The sequence below is a fragment of the Coturnix japonica genome, chromosome 1, assembly GCF_054131305.1.
Source record: "Coturnix japonica strain WE chromosome 1, WE-NBRP24, whole genome shotgun sequence".
Lineage (NCBI taxonomy): Eukaryota > Metazoa > Chordata > Aves > Galliformes > Phasianidae > Coturnix > Coturnix japonica.
Window position 1 is genome coordinate 160,426,687 of NC_140663.1, and position 21,623 is coordinate 160,448,309.

The 21,623-nt window shown below is 42.7% G+C and overlaps 1 protein-coding gene across 3 annotated transcripts in view; it reads left to right on the forward strand.

Moving 5' to 3' along the window:
- Positions 1-9,171: 9,171 nt before the first annotated feature.
- Positions 9,172-21,623, forward strand: part of USP12 (ubiquitin specific peptidase 12) — a 31,555-nt gene continuing 19,103 nt past the window's right edge. For 2 of the 3 annotated variants that reach the window (XM_015852043.3, XM_085536338.1), the window contains exons 1-3: positions 9,172-9,426; positions 17,579-17,659; positions 21,265-21,478. Coding sequence is in view for 1 of the 3 variants with exons in the window: in XM_085536338.1 (XP_085392464.1) it covers positions 9,379-9,426; positions 17,579-17,659; positions 21,265-21,478 (343 nt within the window). In the remaining 2 variants the exon portion in view is untranslated. The remainder of the gene's footprint in view (positions 9,427-17,578; positions 17,660-21,264; positions 21,479-21,623) is intronic. The other variant, XM_085536339.1, reaches the window with a different exon arrangement.

Consider the following 21,623-nt stretch of genomic DNA (forward strand, 5'->3'; position numbering starts at 1 on the left):
TTAAAATCCAGAGCCTACGCTCACGGGGGTTTAAGTCAATAACATTTGTATTGAAGCTACCAGTTGCCTCCAAAGAAGATGACTGTTCAGACAACCTCCTTGAACGGCTCACTGCGGAGTTGCCTAAGTGCCAGCGTGGGTGCAGTAACGGAGCTGCATCACCAGTGAAGCATTCCATGGAGGAACACAGAACAGTGACAGTGTGCCTATGAGAGAAAAGGAAAGGCAAGATATACAGTCCAAAGACTGTGATGAGGCCAGCACATCACACATTGGTGAAGGTTTTTTGTACACTGCCACTTGTACATTACTTGCTAATTCAGAATGTTACTAGACAGAGGTAGACATATAAAGCCAAACAAATTATTTTACCATTATCTCATAAAATGTGCATGAAATCTGAAATGTTGAACAAGTCCTGTCATACAGGGGCTTATTGGAATAACATGGCATTCTATGTATATATATACATCAGCAAAAACTGCATTACTGTCCATTAAGAATCATTTGGAATGTAATTATTAGAAAGATGCAAGGAACTTGTTGTGTAACTGAGCCCAGCTTCTCATGGGTACCAAAGAGTACAGTCCATTTATCAACCTTCATTTGAACAGCAATTAGTGACCCTTTCCTCCCATTCTAGTGGAGTGGCTTCTCAGAAAAACGGTTTCATTAATGCAATTTTTTTCTTCAAACTTCTCTTAAGTGCTGCTGTGTTTCTGAGGTCAGCTATCTCTGTGTAACCTCCTCTGAGCCCAACCCATCTAACCAGGAACAAACAGCACCTCACATTGTTAGCATCAGCTTCACTGTGTGTGTAGTTCTGATTAAAGGTGACTATGCACTCATGGTAATTACCAGCCTTTCCAGCCAGATACTTTTCTACTGTTCTGTTGTAGAGGATACTGACCTGCTGCCAGCAGTAAATCTGCATAATGTTTTTGTTGGCGTGCTGTTTTGATACTGTACTGAAGTATATAAGGTATTGAAACATGTAATTAATTCTAAATTAATATTTTTTTTTAATCTAATTTCTCACAGTTGCCCTTAAGCCCTTCCCGACCTTCCGGAGCAGCCACTGACTGCAGTTTGGGAAGTAAGGGGCTTAATAGTTGGAATCATGCTGCTGTTTTCTGTTTGCTTGTTTATATCTGAACTGTTACAAAGTTAGGCTGAAGAAAAATGATGTTTGCCCTGATTTTTTTTTTGGTAATTATTCATAAAGAAGAATGATGTTCCCCTTATGTCTCTGTTCTTCCAGGCTACATAATCCAGGCTCTTGGAGCCTCCAAATGCACAGCGAGCTCCACAGGTTTGCTGCTATTCCCACTCATTGCTCTTAAGTATCAAGTGATCTGAACTGCACGTAAGGCAGTCCAGCTATCTTACAGTGCACTAATTATTTCTGAGACATTTCCTGTTATTACCGAATCTATGAAATATGAAGGCCCAGGGGCTGATATTTTATTTATTTATTTGGCCCTAAATGTTTCAATGATTGTCCTTTACTCAATAAATGAGTTGTGGATGCTCCAGCTCTGGAGGCATTCAGGGCCAGGTTGGAGGGGATCCTGGGCAGCCTAATATAGCGGTTGGCAACCCTGCCCATGGCAGAGGGGCTGGAATTAGATGAGCTTTAAGGTCCACTCCAAGCTAAGCCATTCTACGATTCTATAATTCATTCCATGAAAAACATCTGAGGATCCTGTCAGACTACAGCAGTGTGCCCTTGCTGCAAACTCAGCTACATCCAGGACTATTGACCAGCACAAAGAGGATCTATTTATCTTTGTTTTGGCACTTGTGAGACCACATCTTGAGTACTGTGTCCAGTTCTGGCCTCCCCAGAAAGCAAAGATGAAGATATACAGGAGCAAGCCCAGCAGAAGGCTACTAAGACATTCATGGACTGAATGGGACACAGGAGAAGCTGAGAGGGCTAACTTTGCTCAGCTAGCAAAGAAGGCAAAGGGGATCTTTTATATCTGTTTTCCACTGTGTGATAGGAGAATATAGGGAAGGTGGAGCCAGAGACCTCTCATGGTGCACAGTAGAAGGATGAGAGGCAATGGACACAAGTTAGAATATGGGAAATTTCTGACTCAAAATAATGAAAACATTTCTAATGTAATGGTGCTACAAAACTGAGCTAGATGCTAAGAGAGTTGGTGAATTTACATCCTATTTAAGCTATTTAAAGCTTGACTGGATGTGGCCTTGAGCAACTTGATGTAGCTGCATTTGTTTTTAGCAGAATATTGGCCTTACAACCTCCACAGGTAGCAGAGATTGCATTAGTCTATGATTCCAACTTTTTAACATTGATAAAGTAAAAACGTTTGTGGAATAATCCTCTATTTTATAAGCACTCTGTGAATTTGTATTGGTGTATTGGCATCCAAGGTAGCCATTTGTATTTATTTCTCTTTAATTGTTCTAAGCAGAGCCCCTAACAACATTGTCATTAATTGCTTATGAAATGACAAAGGATCTTGCTGGAGGAAAGGGCCTTATAACACATTTCTAGTTTTATTTCAAGTAAAGAAATGTTTTCTACTTAGTCTTAGCTGAATTCCAGTAAACATAAATTCTATCTTCAAAACACACCAAATACAATTCACTTTTCTCTCTGAGTACATAAACACAGAGTTGAATGATTTTCATTTTAAGCGCTACCAAATGCTTTTTTTAATAATGTATGAAGTAACCAGAGTTATTGCAAAGTCAAGTGCTGAGCAGATCGTTGTAAGCCTCTCAGCAGACGTCTTCCTGTAGTTGTACATATCTTCGGATGAGTAAAGAAAATCCTCTTCTGCCTTCAGAGATTCTTCTTGAAAGAAGAATCAGATACGGAAATGACAGGAGTAAAAAACGCTGTTCTCTGCATTAAGGCATTTCACATATTATTACAGTTCCAATTATACTTTTTCCTAGGTGCATTTGCAGAGTTGAAATTTGTGCCAAGTATGCATTAGCCTTCATTGAGTGATTTCCTTTTTGCAGCCAGCCTCCTTTCCAAAATGGGAAATGTTCCTTAACATTTGCAGTCCCACATATGGAAGTTTCTTAAATCATTAACCCAAAATAGAATCCATGATATCACAAAATAAAGCAGAAAAGTTGCATTAATATATATATATATATATGCATATGTGTGCTTTTATTTTCATCCTGTTTTGAACATTTTCGGTATTCCATTATGACATCTTTCTGGCTTATTGAGCTAGAAACTCAAGTAATCTTCATCACCTAACCCCAGGGACTGGGATATATGAAGGGAACTTTCAGATATCACAAGGCTTATGATAACATAATGAGAGTTGGCTACGCTCTGACGACCCTTGTCAATGAGACAACAGCTGCTCTGAACAAATATGTACAGCCAGAAAATAACAAAGTAATGGTGAGTCAAGGAGAAGTGAAACTGAGAATTAACAAAAAGATAAGCTTGACCAATATCTGACCAACAAAAACCAACCTTGACCACCTTTCCTGTATGTATAATGGGAATAATAGCACATATTTATGGAGCAGGGCTACTGTGTTAAAGATCAGCCCATTAATATCTGTGAAATGCTATGGAGTCTTTAATGGGACATGCAAAATAGTAATGTGAGCTAAATGGTATCTGTGCTGTTCTAAGGCAGCCACAGCTTATAAAGGGGAAGAAGTAACGCGGGAAAAGGGGCAAAATGGGGAAAAGTAAATAAGGGCAAATTGAAAGAAGTGCTGCAGGGGGCGGAGAGAAATGAAACTGCAGGAAAAATGGAAGGAGGCAATGAGGTCATTAAGGACAAAGAGATGATGCCCAGGTTAATGTACTGTAAAGATACAGGCCACTACTACATACAAAACTAAGCATTATCAGTTCTGATATACATACAACAACAACCTATGTTATGTTTTTCTTTGTAGAAAAACCTGAATTATACTATAAGCAGATGGCAGCGTTTAACTGACCACGTGCAGGTAAAGAGGGGAATTGGTCGGTGTTTTCCAGGGTGTAAATCTATCAAGAGAAAGAAATTAAAATCATGCAACTTCTGTATTGCTGACAAAGAGAGCATTGTTTGAGAACTGATTGCAACACACACTTGAACAATAGCTTTAGATGAGTGGAAGCACAAAATATTGCTAACTGTGACATATGTTTCAATTAAAACAAAAATAATGAACCACCCATTAGTTCAATGAAAAACACAGGCTATTAACAGTAGATGCTCTTTAACAACTTGATTATCTCCAGAAAGCTGTTTTGAGTAATTTTTCCACCCCCTATCGATTATTTTTTCCACTACGTACTATCTGTTATGTTCACGCTGTTTTACATATTCCTCCTCGGCTCCTTCTACATTTTGATACTGCAGGGAACTGATGAGTGGAGGAGGCTGAGGGCTGGAATCGTACAAGTCTCTTTACCTGGGGGCTGCCTGTTGTGCGTCAGTGTTGTTATAACATGACAGCTGATCTTGCTTTTGGATAGATACTGCAAAGATGGCAAAAATACTGTCTTGCTGACTTCAGTGGAGAGCTTTGCTAGGTGTTCTGGTAGAGAAGCATCCTGTACCTCTCTTCTAGTAATGGATTTCTCAAGATAGAGATACTCAAATGAACTGTTACTGACTTCTGAGGTTCTTGTTCCATAGGGAGTGAGCTGATATCAGTGGTTCCTCTAGTGCATGTGTCAAGGAACAAATCTGTTACTTTAAAAACAAAATCAGTAATAGGATTTCATTACAATATTAACCTACTTATTTCTAAATAAACAGTGGCCCTGTTTCTCCAAAGAAAACTCCTTCCCCTCTACTATGCCCTGGTGATGCCTCATCTGGAATATTGTGTCCAGTTCTGGGCTCCCCAGTACAAAAAAGACAGGGATCTCTTGGAAAGAGTCCAGCGGAGGGCCACTAAGATGGTGAAGGGCCTGGAGCATCTCCCCTATGAGGAGAGACTTAGGGAACTGCGTCTGTTTAGCCTTGAGAAAAGAAGGCTGAGAGGGGACTTGATCCAGGTCTATAAATACCTGAGGTGTGGGAGTCATAGTGGTGAGGCTGGTCTCTTTTCAGTAGTGCGTGGGGACAGGACTAGGGGTAATGGGATGAAAGTACAGCATAGGAAGTTCCGCACGAATGTGCGCAAGAACTTCTTTACGGTGAGGGTGACGGAGCACTGGAACAGGCTGCCCAGGGAGGTGGTGGAGCCTCCTTCTGTATTCAAGCTGCAAAAAAAGGCAAGTATTAAAGTAACTTCATCTGTGAACTCTGCAAGGCATAAATATTACTCCCTGCTTAAAAACAAAGCCACACTGATGGAGGAAAGCTTTGGTCTTCTGAAATGAGTATAAGGTATGAATCAACACGAGCCAAAGTTACTCTGCATGAGAACTCCCCTTCACCTTTTTCTATTCACAAAATTTGTCCAATAATTATTATTTCTGATATTTATTTGTAAAAGATTTGTTGATGAAAAGTGGTAAGGAATGAAACAATATTTATCTGAAGTATAAGCTTAGTTTTCACGAACTTTATAGTTTTCCATCACTGTATAGTTTTCTATGGTAACAACTTACTGATGCCTTGTTTGTAAGTGAGGCTGAATCTATTATTTTGAAACAATGAATAAAATGTGTCACTTCACCTGTTGAACCGCTTTGCCTGGGTCTGCCTACCATCACTCCCTGTCATGGCTCCCAATTGCATTCTGCTTCAGCTTTTGTTGGAATGATGGAATACAAATAGTGGGAAAAGTCTTTTATGTCCCACTCTATTACCCTGTAGCATAAATCCTGTAATATTTGTTGCCTATCGCAGAATCACAGAATTTTAGGGGTTGGAAGGGACCTCTAAAGATCATCGAGTCCAACCCCCCTGCCAAAGCAGGTTCCCTACACCACGTCGCACAGGTCGGCGTCCAGGCGGGTCTTGAATATCTCCAGAGAAGGAGGCTCCACCACCTCCCTGGGCAGCCTGTTCCAGTGCTCCGTCACCCTCACCGTAAAGAAGTTCTTCCGCAGTTAAAGTGTGTTTTTAGAGCAGGGCTGGTTACTCCGCCATGAGGATGGTGGATGACCTTGACTGGGCTATGTGTCAATCAAAATCCAGCTGGTGAATTCACGTGATCTTTTTTCAAGAGCTGTCTGGATCCAAAATGAAGAGTTTCCAAAGCAAATAAAGAAGTGTATACACAAAGCAGCCCTCTGACTTGGGAGCCAACTCTGCTGTGAGCAGGTTGAGCCAGAGATCTCCAAAGGTCTGCTCCAACCAGAATTATCCTATTATTTTATGGTCCAATTACGGCCTTTAGAGGCAAATAAATAATTCCATCTGTTCAGCTAATGCAATTCTGTGAGAAAAGCATCTATTCTTCAACTGAAACCCTTAGGAGATACCAAATGTACTCCCTTGCTTGGCAAAATACTTCAACCATTAAAGTCTTCCACTGTTTAAAAATGCGTGTCATTACCAATTCAGCTTTGTTTGATTTCAGTTTGCAGTTATTTCTTTTTGTAGTTAAGCTTCTCACTTTGTGAGATCAAAGATCTCTGTAGTCACTTTCCAGTCTTCTTTTTGATAAGCCAAACAGATTGTGCTCTTTATGTCCCTCCATGCAAACAATATTCTCCAGCTTCAAGTGATTTCTCAGTTTTCTTTTGACAACAACGAAACCAGAGGTGGGTGCAGTATTACCCCAAAAATCTCATCAGTGCCATACACAGAGGAAAAATAACATCTCATCATCCTTGTCACATCCTTGTAACATCAGGTTGGAAACTGATTTTTGCTGGCTTGGCCATTGTGAACTCTTGATTTCTTTTCATTTACCACTCCATAACGTAGCTCACACATTTTCTCAGTCACTACAGCAAAGGCTTTGATGACCAAGACACCAGCTCCCACATCCCATGGTTCTGCCTTGCTGACATGGCAGATCCATCTGCAATCACCTGTGACTGGCCCAGTCAGTATCATATCATCATCATCATAGTATCATAGTCTCGTGTGGGTTGGAAGGGACCTTAGAGATCATCGAGTCCAGCCCCCGGGATTTGAGCCTCTGTGTAGCAGAGCGGCACTTCTACCACTTGCGCCACAGGGGGGATTCGAACTCCAGGCCCCAGTGTTGCAAGGCGGCGTCCTTAACCACTGCGCCACCAGGGCACACAAGTCAGTATCAATACATCATCTGACACATTTCAGAAATCTTGAGTGCATGCATTGTGATGTGTTGTGCTTACAGCAGATGTCTGGTAGGCTGAAATCCCTCATCAGTCTGGGATCTAAGACTCCCTCAAATTCCTCATAGAAGACTTAATTTGCCTGATGAAGTGATCTGTAACAAACTCCCACCATGTCATTCTTGCAGTGTTAGCTTCTCCTGCTTGCTTCCCAGTCTGTAGGTGTTTGTGTGCATACCCTCGAGGTGGGTGGCCTCTCACACCTCATTTCATCATTCCTGAGGTTTCTTATTCCCAACATGCATGCTGCACCATGTTCTTACTGCCCTTGACAGTTTTTCTTCTCTTCCCTGTGTGTTGCCATCTCCCTTCCCTGTTCCTAGCTGAAAGTTCTCTTAAGTCTGGCTGTCCAGCTGGCAAAGATGCTCATCTCGCTTGACCAGGTGGACTCGTCCCTCCTTGGGGATACATTTTGTGCCATCACGTTGTCCTTGTGCCATCTTGGAGCACTTTGATCACCCGGGGTTATATGGGAGCACATCCCACGGCGTGGCCGACTAATACTTAAAGGAGCCCTCCTACACATTTATCTTGCAGCTTTGAATTTCAGTAGATGAACTGCTGGATATCTGCTGGTCTGATGTGTCTAGATGGTCAAATATCCCTTCTAGTTTTATTTTTCTTGCTCGTAGATGGCCAATCCACTTCTTTTGTTTCTATTTCTCATTCTCTTGATGCTGTCCACCCCCATTGTTTCTGTGGCAACAGTTTCTGAACGTAGCCATCCGAGAGGCATTCATTTCCTTACACACTATACTTTTGAAATATACGCTTCTAGACCACAGCCGTTATATAAAAGCTAAGAGAATATTTCAGGTTGCAATAAAGAGTTCAGGCATAAAAACTTCTTCAAGTCACATTCTTTATGTTTTAGATGAAGGAAGGCTTATTCCATCTGTCTGAGAGCACTGTCCAGATGCTCCCTGAGCTCCGGCACTCAAAGCCGTGCCCACTGCCCTGGGCAGGCTGTTCCATGCCCACCGCACTCTGGTATTATTATCTTACAGATATTAATATATATATATTTTAATGGTGAAAGTATGACTTCATGACCTAGAATCACAGAATCACAGAATTGTAGGGGTTGGAAGGGACCTCTAGAGATCATCGAGTCCAACCCCCCTGCCAAAGCAGGCTCCCTACACCAGGTCACACAGGTTGGTGTCCAGGCGGGTCTTAAATATCTCCACTATGGCTCCCACACCTCAGGTATTTATAAACCTGGATCAAGTCCCCTCTCAGCCTTCTTTTTTCAAGGCTAAACAGACCCAGTTCCCTAAGTCTCTCCTCATAGGGGAGATGCTCCAGGCCCTTCACCATCTTTGTGGCCCTCCGCTGGACTCTTTCCAAGAGATCCCTGTCTTTTTTGTACTGGGGAGCCCAGAACTGGACACAATATTCCAGATGAGGCCTCACCAGGGCAGAGTAGAGGGGCAGGATTGTCTTATGCTTTATGAACTGTAATGCATCTCAGTCTGCTCCGTGCTCCCATATATGAAAAAAGGCAGGGTGGAACACGGCTAATGTAGACATAAACATCTTGAACGACTCATGCAGATTGCCGCTGCAGTCTGCAGATGAAGAAACACACGGAGGTGATGAATCATCTCATCCCTAAGCAGACACCTGGATCGGCTCCACAGGTCAACCTTATTCTTGAAATGGCCGGGGCAGGCAGCCCCAGACTCACTGAGACCTCGGAGCCGTTAATCTAGAGACAGTGCAGGAGAAACTAAAACACAGAGGGACCGAAATACACCCATACAAAGCCCCTACACCCCACGAAGCGCCGCACTCTGAGGCGCGACGCCTACACCCCAGGCTGCCGAACCCCGCCCCGCGCATGCGTGCCCGGCTCGGCGGGAGCCGGCTCTGGGGCGGGGCCGGTTGGAGGGGCGGGAGGCGGCCGCTGACCCGGCGGCGCGAGGGCCCGGCGTGAGGCGGGGCGGGCTGTGCTGTGTGTGGCGCCGGCCGTCAGCCGTTCGTGCGGCCATTGAGGGGCCCGTAGCGCCGCGGGAGCCTCGCGGTGGGCGCTGGTTGGGGGCGGTGCTCTCTGCCCTCCCCATCCCCTCCTACCCCCTATCGGCCCGGCCCGGCCCGGCCCCGCTCCGTGCTGTGATTGGGCGGAAGATGGCGCTGGGCGGATGGAAATCCTAATGACAGTCTCCAAAATCGCCTCCATCTGTACCATGGTGAGTGAGTGAATTGAGGGAGTGCGGGGCAGGACCGCGAGGAGGGGTCTGTGAGGGGCGGGCGGTGGGACAGAGCCGCGTTCCGTGGGTGGGGAGCGGGGGCGAGCGCAGTTAATCGGCTTTGGGAGGCTGCAGCCGGTGGGTTGGGCAGAGCAGAGCAGAGCTCTGGTGTGCTGGATTGGCGTTATAACGTCCCCATGGTTTGGAGCGATGGAAAATGCTGATGGGTGCGATCTGGACGCTAATTTATTATCATTTTCATCAACCTTACCGCAGAGAGACTTTCAATGTCTCCAGCGGGTGTTTCAGAGGTGGGCTGAGAGAATTGGGAGTGAACGCCTGTGGAGGTGGCTCAGGTGGCCGCCCACCGGCTGGAGCAGCGCTATGTGCAGCGTGGGAGATGACAGCTTCTCATCTGAACTCCAAGGGTCCCATTCCTGGAACGCAGGAGCCGTTTTTGTATCATCGAGGTCTTTGTATGGCCGGATGAAGGACCAGCAGTTTTCATTCTCTCATGCAGTTACATTTCAGACTAGGCTGTGATTGATCCTTGAGCTAGGACGCAGTGATCCTTGAGCCTTTACCCACAGCTGCCTGCTGGATGTTCTGTCATCATAGACTCAGCTCCAGTCCCTTGATTTATACCCAGTATGGGACCTCACTACTCTCAAAACAGCGTGAAAGCTGTAGGTGTTGGTCACTCAAGCATCTAGTTGAAGATTTGCTGTGTGTGTGGTTGTTAGTCAAGTGAGGTGTTCTTTGTCTAGTTGTGTTCACTGAGGTGGATAGACTCCAAACATGACATTTTTCCTGTGCCTTTTCTGGCGCTTAAGCTTTAATGGTACTGCATGAGTGAGGACAGATGGCTCAGGATACTCCCTGTAAAAGTTTAGCTGTACTTAATATAGGAATTGGCTGTTTCAGTGGAGGTAGCTTGGAGAGGTACTTGATATTTACATAGGAATTGTTGAGAGCAATGTGGTTATGGTCAGGCAGATCTTTTAAACATTGAGAAAGTCATAGTAAACATAGTAATTCTGCATCTATACTCACAGAATCACAGAATGACCTGGGTTGGAAGGGACCTCGGTGTTTATCCAGTTTACTCCAGTGCTTATATCAGTGGTACTGAAGCTCTTCCTATTCTACCCCTTCAGGGTTCTTTGGATTTCTTTTCCCTGTATCTCCACTCCTGTGTTGTTGAGATCCAAGACTTAGTTGTCTGAATGCTAGCAGGTTGTATGCATGGTTGGGAAGTGGTAAAGTAATCCATGCAACTTGCAACAAAGATGTGCCCCAAGCTATACTCGTGTAAAATTAAGGCTGAATATCATGCTTCTGACTTTGCTTCTGCTGTTTAGAGTCCAGCAAACGCTTAGCAGTCATAGGAAAGCCTTCTAGTGGCTGGAGTAGAGAGGATAGAAACAGCCTACATAGGTTAAAAGCTATGGACGTGTCCATCTCAGACGTACAGAAGGAAGTTATGATAGTAGAGCTGCTGCTTGTTTTTCAGTGTTTCTTGTAGTAACTGGTTGATGATGTTAGCACAACCTGAAAAACCATAGTGAAATTTAAATGTGATGCTAATCCGTCAGCTGTGGCATTAGACGTGAAAATCTTTTGCTTAGTGTTTCAGGCATTTGTTTAATTGTTCTCTGTCATCCGGTTTAGCATCTCCTGCACAGGGCCAGTTTCATGCACTCTCCTGCCTGTTTCAGTCACATTTGAGAAGCGGCTGAGGGAGCTGGGATTGTTCAGCCTGGAGAAGAGGAGGCTCAGAGGAGACCTTATAGCTCTCTATAACTTCCTGAAGGGAGGTTGTAGTGAGCTGGGGGTTGGCCTCTTCTCTCGTGTTATTAGTGATAGAACTAGAGGGAATGGATTTAAGCTGCACCAGGGGAGATTCAGGCTGGACATTAGGAAGTATTACTTCTCAGAAAGGGTAGTCAGGCATTGGAATGCACTGCCCAGGGAGGTGGTGGCGTCACCACGTTCAAGAAATGTTTGGATGTTGTATTGAGGAATATGATTTAGCTGGGAAGTATTGGTAATGGTTGGACTAGATGATCTTCTAGGTCTTTTCCAGCCTTGATAATTCTGTGATTCTGTGATGAGAGTGAAGAGGTCTTGTAGTTGCTAATGTTAATACAAGCAAGTGGGGGTGGAGGCTCTTGAGCGGAAACAGACGGAGCGCCCAGCTTAGGGAAGGCAGCAGTGCAACCTGCCACAGATGTCACAGTGGAGAGGCTTTATTAAACACTTAATTGCAGGCAGTGTTTATAGTGAACTTTGAGACAGGTGTGCACGTATGGGCTTTATTACTGCTCAAGGAACTGTTTGTTTACAGTAGGTTTCTCAAACCTAATTGTGAAATCTGTACTAAGTGTAAATTGATGTTTGTCTGGGTTTGCAGTCAGATGGAAATAGCTGTTACGTACTCACTCCTGCTCCTTTTGTTTGAGCTCTCTTCTCGAGCACAGATTGTAATGCTTAAACAGTAATCAGTTATCAATTTTTACAGATTCTGCAGGAAGGCATAAGGAAGACTCAAGCTCAAAGGAGTGATAATTGAGAGTTGCAGCAAGGAAAAACATTGCTTCAAAGTGAGGAGGTGGCAGAAAAGAAAGCAAGAGAGTGAGAGAGCTGACACAGGGAAAACAGCAGTGTTGTGGTGGTCCTTTATCACAGAATGATCTGGGTTGGAAGGGACCTCAAGGATCATGTAGTTCCAACCCCCCTGCCTGGCAGGGCCACCAAACACACACATTTACTAGATCTGGTTGCCCAGGGCCCCGTCCAACCTGGTCTTGAACACCTCCAAGGACGGGGCATCCACAGCCTCCCTGGGCAGCCTGTTCCAGGGCCTAACCACTCTCCTAGTGAAGAACTTCCCCGTAACATCCAACCTAAATCTTCCCTCTTTTAACTTAAAACCATTTCCCCATGTCCTCCTATTGTCAGCAGCTGTCTGACTTGCTTATGTAGCAGGGCTGGCAAGAAGGAGCATGTGCTGTGTCTCAGCCGCTCCATTTCACTTTGGTATGGTGACCTGAATCTGCCTTGATCAGTGGACTGCAGTGCTCTGGCATGTGTTCTGGTTTCATGATTCTGTTGCAAGCAGGCTCAGTTTTAGAGAAGTCTGTGTTAGACAGTTAGTTCAAGAGCCTGTACCACTGCAGGGAGGTTCACTCATTGGAGCTGCAATAGGGAGAGTTTTTCATAATGATTATGACACTAAGAGTGAAGCCACAATTGTGGCATTTGTCATCGCAGTTTTTGTAGAGGCAGCATGTTGCAATATTGTAATAAGAAAAACAAAGCTACACATTTGCAGTTTAAAATGCTGAGTTTGGGACACTGCTTAAAAAGCACCAATTACTTCAGATACATTTGACTCTAAATGTAACTAAAAATTCATATAAAACAAATGTGAAATACAAGACATGAAAGAACAAAGCTCTGAAGCCGTGTAGCTGCAAAGCTCTATTTGCTGCGGCACGGAACTACTTAGTTGGCTTATTACTTACAAAATTTCAGTCATATAAATGTGCCTTTGTCATTTGACTTACACGTGAACATTCATTTATCAGGTTCTAAGCACAGAGAAACAACGGAAGACCATATGTAGCATATAATATACCATATAGCATATAATCATAACGATTTAGTGCATTAGTACATCAAAATCATGTATCAATATAAATATACCAAAGCTGAAGAGCACTGTTATCATTTATCATGATTTCAAGAAGTTTGAGTGAGTCTGTGAGAATAAACAGCATTTGTTTTTAATGAAATGGCAATTTTTTTGTGGGCCATTTTGCATGTGGTAGCAGCTTGAGATGAATTACATCTTTCTGTGTTTTAAAGATCTATACAGTGGAAGACCAAGTATAGAGCCCTGATTCATTGAGTCTCAGGTTTGTATTTGTGAGTAAGTTATCTTTGCCTTTAGTGTTCAGAACAGAAGGAAGTGTGACTCTGTCTGGCTGCTTTGAATGAAAATACAATGTCTGTGCTCAGTGGGGCTCAGAAAGGTTGGTGTAGTAGATATAGCCAATGTGAAGGTAATTCTGTGCTGTGCTGTTGTCATCTTTGCCCGTGCAGGTATGTTTTGATTTATGCTCACTAAGAAAACATTCCCTCTTAGCTACATGTGATCAGAGAACATAGGACTCTATCTTAAGCCAATTAGTGAAGAAAAATAGCACTACAGGTATTTCAATAGTGTGAATTGAGACGATCCAAACTAGATTAGATTATGCCTTACTAAGGTGTACTGTTTTGCAGGTAAATGAACACTGAGCGTCACTGAAGCCCACTCAGCTTATTTCACTTCTTCCTGGGCCAGAAACGGTATCCTAAGAAATGCTTTTCCATTTTGGTTGCGCTTGAAATAACAGATTTAAACTGATTTAATATAGCTCCACTGTTTGCTTTTAAGCCTTCTTTATGTAAGTACATGGCAAAATACAGGTTTGCGTATCCTAATAGAATGTGATTTGAAGAGCGGAGTTTTGTATTTCATCTTTCATGGAAGATTCCATCAGTCTCAGTGCACTAATATGGGCTGTGGAATTCTGAATGGAATGCCTTCAGTTGTGGTACAGACAAGGAAATATCTTCACAGAATTACAGAATGACCCGGGTTGGAAGGGACCTCAAGGATCATGTAGTTCCAACCCCCCTGCCTGGCAGGGCCACCAAACATACACCTTTACTAGATCAGGTTGCCCAGGGCCCCGTCCAACCTGGTCTTGAACACCTCCAAGGACGGGGCATCCACAACCTCCCTGGGCAGCCTGTTCCAGGGCCTAACCACTCTCCTAGTAAAGAACTTCCCCCTAACATCCAACCTAAATCTTCCCTCTTTTAACTTAAAACCATTTCCCCGTGTCCTGCTATTGTCAGCCCTTTCGAAGAGTTTACTCCCCTCCTGGGTGTAGGTTCCCTTCAGGTATTGAAAGGCTGCAATGAGGTCACCCCGCAACCTTCTCTTCTCTAGGCTGAACAAGCCCAACTCCCTCAGCCTGTCCTCATAGGGGAGAACTTTGGCAAATACAAGTTTTGTTGTAGGAAATTTCTTTTTAAAACTATTATTATTATTATTTTACTAAGGAAACTTGCAGCTCAGTAAGATAAAGATTAAAAGTACTAACAGCAAACTGCTGGAAAGATGACCCACCTGATTTTTAATGTGGGAAGGGATAGATCAGCATCCCCTCTGGTAGGACTAACACCAGTGTAATCTTCAAAGCATGTTAGGCTGGTTATGAGTCAAGCCAGTATAAGAGAAATGCTGTCTACTAGATTGGATGATAACAACTAGGCAGGACATTTAAAAGCAGTGCTGTTTGCCTGCTTGCTGACTTGTTTTTAGGCAGTATTGTCACATAGGGTATTTTTATTTATTTTTTTCCTTCAAAAGTCTTAGGTGCCTTTATGTTATTTCAAGCTCAGGTGAGATGTGTATGCTTCTGATCTGATTCTACCATCCATTTACCAAACATTTGTTTGCATCTTTGAGTCATTACTTGGTCTCAGGAGTAGTAATTCTATGTATGGTGCCTCAGTAGCGAGACCACTGAGGCAGGGAGAGAAGGCAATAATAAATCTGAAAAGAATAGTTATCAGCACTGTCGCTTCTGCGAGGTGGGCAGCTTTTGACAGTGCCTTCATAGCGATGTAGCGCAGTTTATCTTTGCAATTATCAGCAAGTACACACAGAACTTGAAGTCTGTTTCATAATGTAATTGGCTCCTAGGTGTTTGTTGTTGTTTGTCCTACATAGAAATAATCTCCGAGTTTAATAGGTCACAATCAGTATTTTGGTATTTTTAAACATCAACTACATCATGGTGTTTTTTATCCTTGTGATCTTTTAACAAGTGCTATAAATGGTCTGATTCAGATGAAGATAGTTAAGTTTTGGTGTTAATATCTGTTCTAGTGCTAAACTGTAGGATGCCAAGGTAGATACACCTTAAGATTTCGTATCATGTTCTTACATGCCTTACTTGCTGAAGCTTTCACTATAAAGCCATGCTGTGTGTAGTGTTCTGTATGCCTGTATAACTGTCACTGTTGGAAGGCAGGTGATGTGAAGCAGTGTTTGGTGATGCTTAGGTGTATATAGGGCAGTAGCAGTTTGAGTGGTTTGAAGGGTCTTTCAAAGCCAGCTGGATGTGGCCCTGGGCACCCTGTTGTGGGTATCCCTGCTGGAGCAGGGCTTGAGTCAGGTGGACCTAGAGGCCATTTCAATCCCAACCACGCTGTGATTCTGTTTGTTCCCACTTCTGGGCTCACATGGGGAAGCCAACCCTGGGGTGTACTAACTCAAGTTGGTCTTCCCATCTCTCATCTATGCAGTGTCAAAGCTAAGCTGCTCTGTGGGAGCATCTCTCTCATCCACCATCTCTGAGGGAGACTGAGTATCTATTTAATGGGTTTCTCAGTGTGGCCCAAAAAGTAGTGGGGATCTTCCTGTGTCCCAGTTAGATGGCAGAGGAGGAGCTTTTATACTCTGCCACAGATGTGTTTGAATGAAATATCCTGATCCCAACTCCAGTCTTTCATGGTGTAACAAGGTATGACTTGTCTTGTGCTTTATTCCTCTTCTTGTCCAACAAATCTTATGATACTGTAATAGTTGATAGCGCAGTACTTCCCCTCTACGTCTGTATTTGCATAATGGGAGGATCAGCTGGGGCTGATAGTGCTTACCATGATAGTTCCCAAGAAACCTCGCAGAGGAAGGGATACTTAGATAATAAAATAGTTGATACTTAGATAATAAAGTAGTTACGTGTCGGATGTGGACATGCGGTTTAACATACTTTCAAGCTCCTGCTGCAGGAGCAGCTATTATACATATCATACTATGTCCTGCCTCTGCAACTAACACACTGTGCACAGTATAAATTATTTATCTGTGGGAAGGAATAACATCCTTTCTGACAGACAAAAAGGAGCTGTAGACGGAAGTCTGAGTAGCTTGCGGGGTTTTGTATTGGTTTAAAACATCCGTGCTGGTTTGTACTGATAAAACATTCATAAACAACTGCATTGAAATTAGTAATGTCATCCTCTGAAACCATGGGAATGTCTGAACCTTGAATGAAATAGCCCTGAATAATGAGAAAACTCATTGGGAAGGAGTCACACCTGTTTTTAAGATTCTGGGCTGTGTAGTTTATTTACTTAGGCCTAACTTTACACTGGAACATGCTCATGTGTTAGTTTGATATGGGGTGTGTATATACGTATATAGAGAGAGACAGAGAGATGTTGTGTGGAACATTATATAGGACTAGATATGTTTGATTTTCACTAACAGCAGTTAGTGTAAGACCTGCAGAAAGATGTCCTGGGAAGGACCTACAAGATCATCCAGTCCAACCCTCCTCCCATCACCATTGCTACCACAAGCCACTAAACCATATCTCATAGCTCCTCGTCCAGATGCCTCCTGAACACTGCCAGGGACGGCGACTCCACCACCTCCCTGGGCAGCTTTTATGAGATATGTTGCATAGTGTGTGAATTACAGAACATATCTAGAAACCTGTATCTCTAGGGCATTTTGGATGATATTTAAATGACTTTCTGGTGGTGAAAGGGTGCTAGATGCTTTTATTGTAAGCATTATGTCATGGCACAGAAGACTTGCTGGGTGACCTGTCTGCTTTCAGATCTATGTGGCATGGTTTTGTGGCCAATCTAAACATCCTGAAAGAACAGAACTCAAAGGACTGGTTTTCCTGCATTCGTGGCTAATATTATCTTGCCCGTGTGCTTGCCTTTGGATTAAGAAACAGGCTAATTAAACTTGTTTAGTTAAATTGCTGTGTATGATTGATGAATTGGATCACAAACTCCACTGCCTCCGCCCTTCAGGCTACAGGTAGAAGAGATGTTTCATCCATTCTCTCCAATTTGTTTTTGTTTTCTATGTCCTGACTAGAGTGATTGCTTCCTCATGCCTAAGTTCAGCAAAGCCTGAGTCTTACAGTCTGAGATCTGAAGTTACAGGTTTGGTGTTAACAAGGTCTACAGCTGCAACCAGTAATTGTTTGTGTGTGTGTGTGTAGCTAGTTAAACTCACTGTGTGCATAGTTGCAACATTAATATTTTACTGCTTTTGATTTCCTAGGGCGCCAATGCCTCAGCTTTGGAGAAAGAGATTGGTCCAGAACAATTTCCAGTCAATGAACACTATTTTGGTTTAGTTAATGTAAGTTTCAGTTCATTCTTTTGCTTTGAAATGCTGTGACTGCATTGGTTAAATCACAAGATTGCCACATTGTGAACAGTTAAAAAGCTGAACAGTACAGTCACTGAATGTGCATTTTGAAATGTATTTAAACACTCAGCATATTTGTTAAAATATCTCAATGAAATAATAGTTGAAATTGGGCTAATCGTTTATTTCGTTTTATTTATTACCAGGGTAGTTATGAAACCACTTTCTTGCAATTAAACTGTGGCTGTTGAAAAACAAAAAGCTATTTAGAATATGTGGCTTGTAGTCAGTAATATGCCAACTGAAGTGGGTACAGTACAGGAAAACATCTGTGAAAGTGTTGGTGATATTAAGTCTTCACATCTGCCATTTTTATTGAGATGTTCAAAAATACTGAGCCTGAAGGGAAAATCAAGTGTGGAAAATCATATGGAATGGTTCAATTTGATGATTAGTTTTCAGGAGTAATTCAGAATTTAATTTCTGGCGTTAACCATGGAAAATGTATCTTGTTACAAATTGTATGATTCTGTCTGAAATTAATTATTACATATTTTATTTGGGGATACTTTGAAAGTACATACAAAAACAAGGTTGATTTAACATGATCTGTCGTCCTGCTTTTTGTAATGAAACTAATTACTTGTAAGGTTTGTGAAGGGCTTGGAGAATATGTCCTATGAGGAGAGATTGAAGGAACTGGGGCTGTTTAGTCTGGGCAAGAGGAGTCTCTTACAGTGAGAGCAGAGTTGATCTCTTCTCACAGGTGTCAGGATGAGGGGAAATGGCCTCAAGTTACACCAGGGTAAGTTTAGGTTGGATGTTAGGAAACACTTCTTTACAGAAAGGGTAGTTAAGCACTGGAATAGCACCTGCCCAGGGAGGTGGTTGAGTCACCACCCCTGGATGTGTTTAAAAACCATTTGGATGTGGTGCTCAGGGACATGAGGGTTGTTAGTTAGGGTACTGTGGTCAGGTTGTGGTTGGATTCAATTATCTTTAAAGTCTTTTCCAACCTGCGAAGTTTTATGATTCTATGATTTCATTCTGTCCTGCTGCTACAGCATGTTTCTCTGCCTCTAGGTTGTCAGTACTGATGTGGTTTAGGAGACTAAAATCCTCGTCTATGCTGTACAGTCGTTAAACATTCTTACTGATAAGCTGATTTAGATGCAGCTCAGCTGTCGTAACTTAGTCATTTTTTCCATTCTCATGGAAGTTGAAATAGTGCATTGTTTGTCTTCAAAGAGAAGTATGGCTGAAGTATGGACTGGATGAGCAGATGGTGAGGTGGATTTAGAACTGACAGAGTGTCTGGGTTCAGAGGGTATTGGTCAGTGGTGCAAAGTCTGGTTGAAGGCCAGTAAAGAACAGAATACCCCAGGGATTGATTCTGGATCCAGGTGTGTTTAATGTCTTTGTTACCCATCTGGATGATGGGATAGAGTGAGCCCTCAGTAAATGCACAGATAACATAAAACTGAGGGAAATGCTGACTTGTTAGAGAGCCATGTTGCCATCCAGAGGAACTTCAACAGGGCTGTAGAGGGCCTGATGGGAACCTCATGGAGGCTTTGTGCAAGGTCCTTTTCCAGGCACCAGGATGTGCTGGGGGCTCCCAGCTGGAAAGTGACACTCTTGAAAAGGGTCTGGAGTTCTTGGTGGACACCGAGATGAACATGAGCCAGCAGTGTGCACAGAAGGCCATTAGTATTCTTGGCTTTATTAGGCAGAGCACAGCCAGGAAATCAAGACCCTCCTCATCTACTTTGGTGAGGCTGTAGCTGGAGCACTGCATACAGTTCAGGGCCCTCTATGGTGCAAAGAGGACAGGTTGATGGCACTGGGCAATATTGTTAGGACAAAGGGCAGTGGGGACACATTGTCTGGCACACAGGAGTGTGAGGGAGAAGTGTCTGAAAAGCAGGCAGCACTTCCAGCCATCCAGAGAGACCCAGGCAGCCTGGAGCAGTGGGCCCAGGAGAACCTCATGACATTCAGCAAAGTTGAGTGCACCTGGGTTGTGTCAGCTGTTGCTATCGATGCAAGCTGGGGGAGGAAAGGATTGAGCACAGGTCTTCAGTACAGACATGTACAGGAGAGACATGGAGCTGTTGGGGTGCATCCAGAGGAGAGCCATAAAAATAATCTGAGAAATGAAGACCCGATAATTGCCTTTCAGTATTCAAAGGGGATCTATAAGGAAGAAGGAAACAGACTCATTAAAAGGGCCATGTCTGTCTTTTTATTAATTATTCTTGCTATCTTTTTATTAATTTATTTGAGTTCATTTTGGGTGCTCTGTAAGCTGTATTTCTTATTTCTTCTTCTTTTTTGTTTTTTAGTATAAACGATTTCCTTGCTAGCTTTCTGATTAAATTGCATAGTGCTCTTATTTGTCACTGAACTGGTAGACAAGTGCTTTCCTGTTACTCCAAATATGTGAAGCCTTTCATCCTTTTTCTCTGTTGATAGAACCTGTTCTTAAAACTCTCCCCTTCACAATTGATTCTTATAGTTTCATCTAGCCTCTATTTGCTAATATTTCATATAAAACATAAATAAGAACATTATTTTTATATGCTAGAGGAGGTGTGTGGTGGGTATGTGCTTCAATTTGCTGTCTGAGCGACTGCTGCTGAAAGGTTAGATTACTTGCTGACAGCCTTATAAAGAATTTTGTCACTTTGTGTTAGATAATGGGTTTTACAGCAGGAGGGCTGTATAAAATGAGAGCGACTCTCCACTGACAATTCATGTTGCCTTCACAGAAGTGATGGGGAAATTTGTCACATTGGGATGGGTTAGAGACAGCATCAGTGATGGCAGGACTTGAGGGAAGCTGTGCCTGAGACCTGGAAGGACTCTGGGGTAAAGGATTGTGCAGTGTTCTGACACAAAAGGAATTGTGAGTGCTCTTAGAGCTGTCTTTGTTTGCACCATTTCAATTCAATGGCCTACCTCATTAAAAATACCCATGTTTAAATTGTCAGTTCTTTTCCTTCTGGTCTCCATTTGAGGCTACTACCTCTGACATAGCTACACCTTCTCAATAAGGCACGATTCACTGTTTTAAGAAAGCTCCAGAAAGGCAGTTCTGTCACCTAAAATGAGAACTGAAAACATAAGAGCAGCTTAAAGCAGTTATTTCTGACATTGATCACAGCTAATAAGATTTGGAGACACCAATTTCTGAGGTGTCTGAGAAGGTCTCTTCTCACAGTACAAAGTCATACTATACTTATTCTGTACTCTCGTGGCTAGATGAATGGATGTGATAAATGGATAGCTATTTTTACCTGGGGAGCTGTGAAACTGGTGGAATTTGTTTTGAGCCAAGTTAATGCATAATTCTGTTAATAAATTTACAGGAAGATAAAATTATAGTGTTGATCAAATTCACTTTTTGGGGTTTTTTTTTGGTTTTTTTTTTTTTGGTAGTTGCATACAACATAGTTTTTATTCTGTGTTTATCTAAGTAAAGAAGAAATGACTAACAGAAAATTTATCCGTGAATTTTTTTTGTGCTTTGGATTAGATGTTACTTCCCTACAATAATACAGTGCAAACTAACAACTCTCTCTCTTATTTTATAGTTTGGGAACACATGCTACTGCAATTCAGTTCTTCAGGCACTTTATTTTTGCCGTCCATTTCGAGACAAAGTCTTAGCATACAAGAGTCAGCCAAGAAAAAAAGAGAATCTCCTTACATGCTTAGCTGACCTCTTCCACAGTATAGCCACCCAGAAGAAAAAGGTTGGAGTTATACCTCCCAAGAAATTTATAACAAGATTACGAAAAGAAAATGGTAACTTCTTTTTTTTCTTGTGTAATATAGCAAGTATGACTTAGTTCTGAAGCTGAAGTAGTGGCATATCTACATATTATGGATGAAAAATGTTCCTTGTTCTGTAGCGTAGAGAAGAGGTAACCCTGGAGTAAGAGTGTAACCT